The sequence below is a fragment of the Silurus meridionalis genome, chromosome 12 (assembly GCF_014805685.1).
Source record: "Silurus meridionalis isolate SWU-2019-XX chromosome 12, ASM1480568v1, whole genome shotgun sequence".
Taxonomy (NCBI): Eukaryota; Metazoa; Chordata; class Actinopteri; order Siluriformes; family Siluridae; genus Silurus; species Silurus meridionalis.
The window spans coordinates 23608903-23619812 of NC_060895.1; the positions used below are offsets into that span (position 1 = coordinate 23608903).

The window sequence follows — 10910 nt, forward strand, 5'->3', positions numbered from 1 at the left end:
CAAACTTTTAATTTGAGGGTCCAGCATTACGCATTGAATTCAGAGAATTGATTGAATTTCTTGATCCTTCCGCAACAGGTCGCTTTTAGACATGGCTACAGTCTTCCTGTATCACAGCCGCTTATAAATAAATAAACCTACCCCTGAGCAGATTCAAGCTTAAAGACCTGCTGCCAGGACAGCAACTTCACCAACCAAACAATCCCAGATCGTGCTAAATCATCTACAGTAAAATCTGTCCCTGTATTCTCTAAAGTGCGTCAGTACTCTAGAGAGTGGTCAGTAATAATCAATCTGGATAGTGTTCTTACCAACACCACCTTAAAATATCCACCGCTGACTCATATAGGGTTCTTTACCAAACTGTTACCATAAATTCTGAAGTAAGTCCTTGTTGTAAGTCAAACATCTGGTCACTGGAGGTCACTGGAGGTTATTATAACAGTTAAAGTCAGGTACTGATGGAGGTGAGGAGGCCTGGGATGCAGCCAGTGATCACATTCATCGCAAGGGTGTTCAATAGGGTTTAGAGCGCTATAGCAGATCTTCCACTCCAATTCATACAAAGCATATCTTCATAGACCTGGCTTTGTGCACAGGTCCATAGTCATGCTGTAACAGGTTTGAGTCTCCTAGTTTAAGTGAAAATTTCATGCCCACATAAGAACCACATATGGCTAGAAAAGTCAAGTGTCCTGATACTTTTGTCCATAAAGCTGCTTCTGAGCAGCTATAAACTTAAACCTACTGGTCTGGGATCCGAATTGGTGAAATAGAAAGGTCTACGGACATGTAGAAACAACTAACAGACTAGCAACTAAAAAACAAAAACACGGTGACACTTACCTTGCTTTTGCAAATTCAAAATATATTCCATTTCTGAAAAAAGAAAGAAGAAAAGTTTAACATTTGTACAAAAAAGAAGATTACTAAAAAAAACATCACACACTGTGAAAAAGTGATGGTGGTTCACCTTTAGTGTGATATACTACAGCAGCTTTAAGATCAAAATAGTCCCAGCTGGCCCTCCTTTCAAAGCCCTTAGTGTAGTCTTGCTCTCTAGGCAGAGACAGCTTGCGGGGTAGCTCTGCCCCAACGTCCTTAGAGGAAGAGCAAAACACTATTGCACCAGAAACCCCAGACTCGTCCTTTTGCGTTTCCACCTCGAGGTTCAAGGCCTGAAGTGAGCCTTCGGTGGACCCGCTGGCTGCAGTGGGGACAAGGTTTCCTCCTTTTCTCACGCTCTGAGCATTAGTCCGTTTGTCTGGGAACGCTAACGGATCCGACCTTTGGGGGCCGCAGCGGGTATGCGCCCCCGCGGCGACAGTGCAGCCTCCCTGAAAACTCACCACCCGGGTTGGTCCTTTGGCGTCGAGGCGCACGCCGGACCTTCCGACCCGCCGCTGGGTTCGTTGATGAACGACAAACCCCACTGGTTTTGGAAGATGTCGCCCAGAGATTTCTGATTGGGTGGGGGGTCAGATTGACGGCCGCTGGGGAGAGAAAGTTGCATATTGGAAGAGGAGGTGGTGGAAAGGGGGTAAACAAACAGATTGGGCTTCCTAGGCTCAGGCGTGGTAGTTGTGGAGGAGGGATTGCAGCTACTGCCGGAGGAAGATGCTACATGATCGGAGCCTGCTGAGGAGACGACTGGCACGGGGGCGGAGCTGGAAACTGAGCTGAAGTGGGGACCGGGGAGAGGGCAGGTGTTGCCGTCACCATTGCTAAAACTGGCCGAGGTGATGGTTTTCACAGCCGACATGGGCACCTGCGATGGCCTCCCGGGTACCTGCGGAGGAGGGGTGGGAATCTCTGGGGCAGTCTGGGCTGCCTTGTTGAGGTTCTCCTTCACTTTGCTTGCATAACTGATCTTAGGCACTATCTTCGCGCTACTGTTGTCCACAGGAAATACGGGTGGCGGCTTGAAAAGAGTCCAAGAGTCCTCTTTAGTTGATGCAGCCACTTTCGTTTTATTGGACTTATCCTCAAATTTTTTCCCAGCGCTTTTACGGTAAACCTCGGATGGCGGTTGCGCAGGTGGGGTAGTGGACACCTCTCTACTTTTTGTAAAGCCACAGGAATGGCTGTCTGTCTTAGAGAAGGCTCGGCTGATTTCCACCTGCGTGGCTGAGGTCCTGTCAGCCGGCTCGAGAGTGGCCGACCCTGGTTCTTGCTTACTGGCCTGCTGCATGGCCTTGAGCTGGCTTGAAGTGGTCACATTGTCCAAAGATTTGTCACTCCTCTGGGCTCTGTGCTTCTTCGGCGTGGTATAACCGCTTTCTGAGCCGCTGCCATCATTGTCTGTACCGGGCTGTCCAGGATAACCGTTAGTAAGCGGCCCGCAGTTTAGCGTTACCACGCCATTTAGGGACGCCAGGGCCTCTTTTTTGCCCTCATGTGCAGTCAACTCGGAGGGCTTGTCATTTTTGCAGTCCATACTGTTTCTACTAGTGTTATTGCCTTTCCTTTCCCTCTTCAGGCTAGTGCGTGAGGGCTGTCTGGAGGGTTTAGGTTTCAAGTTAGATTCTAGTAAGATTTTGTCACCATTTTGGCTCGCTGAGTGCAGAGAGCTGTCTAGGTCAAGGGAAGTGGGAGTCTCCTCTCCCGCAAATATAAATCCATTTATTTTTCCATTCTCTGTGGGTACAAAAAAGTGCACAAAGATAATTAAAAGTCAAATCAAACAAAGTCATCTGATTAACAGAGAGCCCAAGTACAAATCTGAAGCCAGATCTTCATACAGGACAAGGTCGAGTCTGATCAAAGTTTGCATAAAGAGGGAAAACGTGGAAAAGACACAGTACCTCCGAAACTGTTTGGGAGTCTTTTATGGTGTTTGATACACATGCATGTTCCTTTTGTTTCTATGCAACAAAATAGTTTTAAGGCAAACACAGTCCTGGCATTTTTGTCTCTAACAGAACAACTTCTATAAGATGAAGAACAGGAGAGGAGATGTTAGCAGTCTGCCTCATCCCCACAGTCAAACATGGAGGTGGAAGCTTAAAGGTTTGGGGTTGTTTGGGTTCAAGGAAAGTTGGAGACTGGAAAGTGAAAGTGAACCAACATGGCTACCATTCCAGACTTCATACCCTAACGTGCATTTTACTGAATTGAAAATGGCAACGCTACACCGATTCGGGATACAGGATACCCGGCCTCAAACTAAAATAGATCAGCACTTGACCAAATTTGACACACTTTCCTTTCAGCTTTCCACTGCCATCTTTTATGCTATTTACATGTGTGGTGTTGCCTGACACGGCGCAGATCTCTCACATGAACACACGGCGCTACTTGTCTCAAAGCATGCCGCCGTCCACCTTCTGGTGTTACGCGGACGCTCAAGGAATTCACCGTTGAGGACGTAGTCTACGCTGTGGGACTAAAGGATCATGCTCAAAAGGAAAAAAAAATGGAAATGGAAAAAAAAAAATGTCCTGAATTTTAGGAATGTTAAAAACTTTTGTGGGGCAATGATACTCATACACCCTATTTTTAACCTCAGGTTACTGACATGTCCAAATGCTGCTCAGTCGTATTCAGGATGTTCAGGCACACTCCCAGGAGACCCTGCTACTTACACGAAAATCATCCCTCTTTATTAATACCCAAGATGATAACTAGCCAGTTGGAGATTGCACAATGTAGGAGCAAAATGAAAATTAATTCAATTGTTGACCAACTGTATGCCAAATATAATTAGGGGCCGGACGATACGATATATATTTTAAACAGCGGTTAGCAGTTTATCACCAAAATAGTCTTGCGTATTGCCATGTTGCGTGTCAAAATTGTGGAAACACTGAGTCTTTATGGGTTTTGAGACACATGCATGTTTCTTTTGCTAAAAAAAAAAAAAAAAAAAAAAAAGATGTGATCAGACTGTCTTTCCCCCACAGTCACACGTGGAGCTTAATGGTTTATGGCTGTTTAGAAGGAGGGAAAGATGAAGACTTATTCCAGAAAGTGAACCATTGGAACCACCTTCAACATACAAGACCAACACATAATCATGGAACGACCTGCCCAGTCACTGCATGAACTGGGTCACAAGAAATAAAGAAATCTCCAACAAGTGAAAAACAATTTTGGTGAGTTTTATTAGTAGAATGGCAGAGTGTTTCAGCTAAATGTTTGGAGAAACAAACTGTCCAGGATGCTGAGAGTGTATTAAAGCTGTAATTTCAATGAGAAATAAAGTCTGGACATTTATAAATTTGTTTGCTCAAAGTGAATATTTGCACTGTCACATTAATGAGTTTGTCGCATAGAAACAAAAGGAACCTGCACGTCTCTTAAAAGCCATAAAAGTCTCCGTGTTTCGATAGCGACAGCTTTTTTGTAGGGACGTACTCAGGGGTCGCTCTTGGATTCTCCTACATTTACGACATTTGGCAGACTCCCTTATGCAGAGCGACTTACAACTGAACAGCTGATGGTTAAGGGCCTTGCTTAAAGGGACCAGCAGTGGTATATTGGTGGTGCTGAAATTTGAACTCATGACCTGATCCAAAAAGTGCAATGCCTCAACCGCTACATGATGCGTATGGTCTTTCGCTTTACCTGGGAAAACTGCAGCGTTTGTTTTTTTTTTTACCACTGTAAGACTTTTGCTTGATCCTGACCAAAAGGTCGGCCCCCCCCCGAGAACACAGCATGGATGCCCGAGAGGGGTGTGGGCCAGGATGTGGGCCCTAACACGTTTTCCTCCAGGACTCACGGCAGGGGACTAACGACCCCGCAACCCCCCTTTCGAGAACCAGAACATTTCCTGGAATACAGTAGGCTCCCCGGAGAGCTACCCTTGGTCTTGACCACCACATCTCCATACAAATGGTGGATCTGCAGACAAGTGTCTGACCCCTCTTCCCCTCCTTTTCCTGTTACATACTCAACACAGAACATTCTACAGCACACCGGATGATTATGTGTAAGAAAGGTCATATCACATGTAAATAACGACAGAAAATGTTCATGTTTCATTTCTTTACAAAGGTTTATCGCGACTGGTACACAGGTCCCATTCCCACAGCAATAGAACAAATAATAAAAAAAGGTTTTAATAAAGTTAAAGAAAACATAACTCTATACAAGGGGCGTGCCCCACTACAGATGTATACAGGCGAGGTGTCTCCCACAGGTCTGTAAGAACCAATCAATGCAAACTTCCATGGCTAAATAATGTTTACATAATGCTTACTCTATCTGGGTATTTAAGGAGAACTGACCAACAATTCAGGGAATCTGTAAACAGATATCCCGCACGATTACTGTGTGTAGTCTCGTACCAGGTATGAAAGGGTTTATATTTCCTGTTTAAATGTAAATACTATTGGTTTGTATTTATGTTTTATTTTAATTGAACTATAAATTGGCTTTGAATTGTGATTTTCTTACCTGGTTAATAAATTGTTATGTTTAATTTTATTCTGTGTTGCTCGGTAAATGTTGACACTGCAAGTAATAACGTTGCATCCGCAGTTACCGTAAGGACTGGAAATCAGGCTAGGATCGGCCTAAATCCCAGTTAGATAAAGGTTTATCGCGACTGGTACACAGGTCCCATTCCCACAGCAATAGAACAAATAATAAAAAAAGGTTTTAATAAAGTTAAAGAAAACATAACTCTATACAAGGCGTGCCCACTACAGATGTATACAGGCGAGGTGTCTCCCACAGGTCTGTAAGAACCAATCAATGCAAACTTCCATGGCTAAATAATGTTTACATAATGCTTACTCTATCTGGGTATTTAAGGAGAACTGACCAACAATTCAGGGAATCTGTAAACAGATATCCCACGATTACTGTGTGTAGTCTCGTACCAGGTATGAAAGGTTTATATTTCCTGTTTAAATGTAAATACTATTGGTTTGTATTTATGTTTTATTTTAATTGAACTATAAATTGGCTTTGAATTGTGATTTTCTTACCTGGTTAATAAATTGTTATGTTTAATTTTATTCTGTGTTGCTCGGTAAATGTTGACACTGCAAGTAATAACGTTGCATCCGCAGTTACCGTAAGGACTGGAAATCAGGCTAGGATCGCCTAAATCCCAGTTAGATAAAGGTTTATCGCGACTGGTACACAGGTCCCATTCCACAGCAATAGAACAAATAATAAAAAGGTTTTAATAAAGTTAAAGAAAACATAACTCTATACAAGGCGTGCCCACTACAGATGTATACAGGCGAGGTGTCTCCACAGGTCTGTAAGAACCAATCAATGCAAACTTCCATGGCTAAATAATGTTTACATAATGCTTACTCTATCTGGGTATTTAAGGAGAACTGACTAACAATTCAGGGAATCTGTAAACAGATATCCCACGATTACTGTGTGTAGTCTCGTACCAGGTATGAAAGGGTTTATATTTCCTGTTTAAATGTAAATACTATTGGTTTGTATTTATGTTTTATTTTAATTGAACTATAAATTGGCTTTGAATTGTGATTTTCTTACCTGGTTAATAAATTGTTATGTTTAATTTTATTCTGTGTTGCTCGGTAAATGTTGACACTGCAAGTAATAACGTTGCATCCGCAGTTACCGTAAGGACTGGAAATCAGGCTAGGATCGGCCTAAATCCCAGTTAGATAGTGAATAACACATCAACTGAGGATTTTAGAGATACGACTAGCACTTGGCGTTAGTTTAAGTGTACTTAGAAGCGTGGAGGCTAACAATATGTATTTCCGTTTAGAGTAACATTTCTAATCACTCTAAATAGGGTCAGCCTCAACCTCTGATTATTTCAATATTATTCTATTCATTATCTGTGGTTAGAAATAATTATTATAATAATTAAGTGTCACCTCTAAGGGGACTAAACAAAGTATGTTTAAAGTTGAGCTTGCAGAGAGCGGCCGCTTAAGCATATAGTCCAACCTCTGGCAGCGACCAATACTGATTCGCTTATGACCGTTGACCAGTATGTTAATTATAGGGCCCATACTAGGATCTTGTGCGACTGTGTGAACCGAATGAACGAGTGTAATGCCAGAGCTTAATCAGAATAACTAGACAAACATCCATCAAAATTATACTATTAGTAAAATAACAACCTATGCAAATATTTATTGTTTTATCTAAATGGAGTCAGATAAAAGGTCAATAACAAAAATGAAATAATACATTAATCCAAATCTTATTATCTAATGTGAAAGGAAATATTAGAACGCGCGAGAATCCTTCGCCACGCCTCTGGAAACCGTCGTTGGACCAGTGGGTGGTTCCCCGCCTTACACCACAGAATATTGGAAGATATAATACTCAAAGGAAGAAAAATATTTAAAATTTATTCTATTATTCTGAAATGATAGAAATAATGTGAAGATTGTAATATCAAATTTGCAGCTCCGAGACTTTGAGATTAGGTTAATTGGAGGTGGTGAAGCTGCAACCTTGAGTCAAACACAACGTGATAACAGTATTAAAAGTCGCTTGGGAAAGGGGAACTACTGTTTCTAGCTGCTATAACTGTTTTACTTCCGTTGGAGGTCGCATGCTTGAACTTAAAGTTTGGTGACCTGTGGATTGGTATCACGTGTAGCGGAATGACAGATACGAGGTCGATACGTCAGGGCGTGACCTCGCTGACTCGGCGTACACGGACACGCTGGACAGATGGTCCCCGAGTTACGATGGTTTAACTTTTTAATCTTATGATGACGATAACGATACAAAAGTATTTAGATTTTCGCGCGGCGTTTTAATTCTTCGTACGATATGTTGGGACGCTGCCAGGATGTACACATCCCCCGGCTTGTTAGATCCCTAACTCTCGCTAGCGGTCGACAGAGTTTAAATGTCTCGGTGTTAGAACGTATAATCCCCCCACCCCGTGTTTCAAAGCCCAATTTTAGATCTTTTCTCTCTCCTTTTTATCTGCGTTTTAAAGCTTATACCTCACGATTGCTCTGTTTTTCTTAATTATTTACTGCAATCTGTTACATTATTAACTGATTACAGTACAGTACCCCATACTGATCACCGTTCTTTAGGGTCATTGGAACGCAGCTCCATCGTAACTTGGGGACTACCTGTATATTTAACGTTGGCGTACCCGGAAGCCGCCATATTAGCAGCGGTTCTGATTAGAAATTGTGCAAGGTTTAATGCTTTCTACAGAACGTGTGATTTCAGACATCTTTTAAGATCGTAACAAATCGCACAATGCGACATGGATCTAATAAACTTGGGTAGGACGTGTGCCATCGTGACACCTGCTGAACTGTAAGGGGCATGCTAGTGTAGAAGAATAAAACGTCATCGCTGTGGTACAGAGCGCCATCAGTATGCGCTAAAAATGCAAACACTTATCCTCGACACCGAATGTCCATGAAATTGTAGTCTTGCGGAAGAAAAGAGGACGTGGTGAGGGAAAAGGAGGAGCGGAACATGGACCAGGGGAAAAGAGGGTCAAACTAAGCATAAATTTACGCACCCCTAACCTACACGTATAATCACGTGAACAATTTACGGACAGTGATTTTAAATTTTTGGACGATTTTTCCGCTTAAAAGATGCAGCCACAATAGTGTCGCATCCTTTCGTCTGGGACAGGAAAAACACTTTCCGCGGTGACAGGAACGCATCCCGAAACCTTTTGATAGGTGGATGAACGATAAATTGGGATGTTTATACGTCTGTAAGCGGTTTGATTATTATTTCCATATATTTCAACTGTTGTTCGTCTTCCCATGATTGTGTCATTGCAAACCAACCTGAATACTTTACTGCATGGCATTTTAACAGCATGTTAATTTAAAAAAACTGATTGATATAGTTTAAAGAGACATAAATATTTTTCTTTTCCTTTGCTCTATTTTCTTGTATTGAAGGAGCTATTCCAGTCAGGCCTTCTGCACACTCACATGACTTGCCAGCAAGTGCAACAGGGCCTACCGCCTGTACCGCCTGTTAGCATGCTAACCCTCTCCTCGTTACTCCTATCCTTCATTTTAACCATTAAATTGAATATATTAAAACCTGTATCACTTTTAATTATTTAAATATACCACCGTGTGCACTAGATCTCCAGGTGTTCCATCATACACATCCCCTCACACTAAGTTAGTCTTTTTTTTTTCTTAACCCAACACCTAATTTTTTTTCCACCCTCTTTCCGGGGCTTTCCAACCCCCTTCTTGTGATTGGTGGAATATTTTTGTTTGTAGCCAATCCGTTTTATGAAAATGCTTTTCCAGCCAATTAGGAAGAGGGGTGGGGAAAAGACGGAATACAGATAGGAGATGGAAAAGACGCGTACTATCCAAGATGGCGGACAGGAAATAAAGCTTAGCGAGGCTAACCCGTATTAGAGGCATTCCACAGGAGCCGGTTTGTGTCGCTGTGGAAAACCGAGTGAAACTATATTTATATAAATGCATACATTAAAAGAAAGTTTGAAGAACATAATTATATTGTTAGATATTGGGTTTACTGATTTTTAAAAAAAGACCCGAGTCGGCTAGCATGGGTGGAAGCCGGTGCACAAGGTCAATGTCCACACATGCTAGCTTTTCCCCCCGACGGCTAATAATAACAAAAAGCGGCTAATGAGGAGCGGGACAGCCCGCGGAAGAGCACCGAGGAGTCGTGGGATGATATTTGAAGTGTAAAATAAGTTAAATGTATATTATAAACATATCAATATTTATACAAGTGTATGTATTAATGTACCGAGCGCTGAACGCTACCGACCTGTTTTCTTCGTCGGCGCTTCCTCGTCCTGGAGCTGGCGGCGGCGGCTCTGATCATCGTTCACCAGGGATGTCGCCCGTTCCGCTGCTCCGTCGTCCGCTCCGTGAGTGCGCCTCCGCGGTGTCCCCCTCGACCACCGTGGAGGAGGGCCGCTTCGCCATCCGACTCCGTCATCCACGGCGAGACGCGCTCCAGCTCGGTCCTGAGCCGACAGTGCAAATCTTGCGAGTCGACTCCGAACCAAAAAAAAAACCTCGACTCCCAAGAGTTTGATTCCGTATCGATTCCGTGTCGATTCGTCCCATGCACCCTACACTGCTGAAATACCAGTGTTTTATCGAGCTTTGCTTTTGCTTCTGTCGTTGTTTGGTAATATATCGACACTGGGCTCGATCCCTGTACCTATTTTACAATATCATTTAAACAGCATGAGAGTTAACGTTACAGTATCCATCCTATCGGGACCTGTTTTACAAACGAGTGAACGTTGTGTCGTATATCGAAAAACACTGGGGCCTATTTGACCTTTTCCGAAGCACCTACATTTGTCAAACAAACGAGTCAGTAGTATTTCGCCACAACCTGCCGTCTAATCTCGCAGTGGCGCGCTCTCCATTTCGCACCTAGACCTTTTATCGTGTCCTTCCAGAATCGATCCACCACTTAATACCGTCATTATTACGGCACATTTGTAGAAACCATCAATATTATTGAGAAATGCAGTAGAACAGAGCGCTGCATCACAGGAAGCTCCTACAGCGAGAACGAATCTCATTACAAAAACCAAGAAACCCAATGAACACAATCCAACACGTCTCCTTTCACTGTAGCCACAGCTGCACCGTCCGCATACGTCATCTCGAGCAGAAGCATCGATATTCAAAGCATTGTGCATGTTTTTTTAAGTGCAGTGTGGTTTTCCCAGAGGTTTTCCCATTTCATGCAGATTTTTAATTCCCTCACGATGTCCAGCTTTTCACGAAAAAGTCCTTCTTGTACAGTAAATGTGCGACCGAATCAATTTCTGCTGCTCCGTCAGCAGTTATGGGATGAGAAAAACGGCTATTAAATACAAACGGATATATTAGTTTGTTACAGATGCGGTTTGCGATCGTAGACATTCACGCTCTCTGACCAACCTACGGACGTGGAAATGCCGACTTTAAGCAGATCGAAATCTGATTGGTTTAAGCAACAGC

At 42.9% G+C, this 10910-nt stretch overlaps 1 protein-coding gene across 1 annotated transcript in view; it reads right to left on the reverse strand.

The window, feature by feature from the left end:
* The window catches only part of nufip2 (nuclear FMR1 interacting protein 2), a 13239-nt gene extending 2670 nt beyond the window's left edge, over positions 1 to 10569 (reverse strand). Inside the window, 5 exon segments of the mRNA XM_046862468.1 lie at positions 847 to 879; positions 974 to 1400; positions 1403 to 2637; positions 9712 to 9944; positions 10565 to 10569. Of these exon segments, the coding sequence (XP_046718424.1) occupies positions 847 to 879; positions 974 to 1400; positions 1403 to 2637; positions 9712 to 9944; positions 10565 to 10569 (1933 nt within the window).
* Positions 10570 to 10910: the final 341 nt, after the last annotated feature.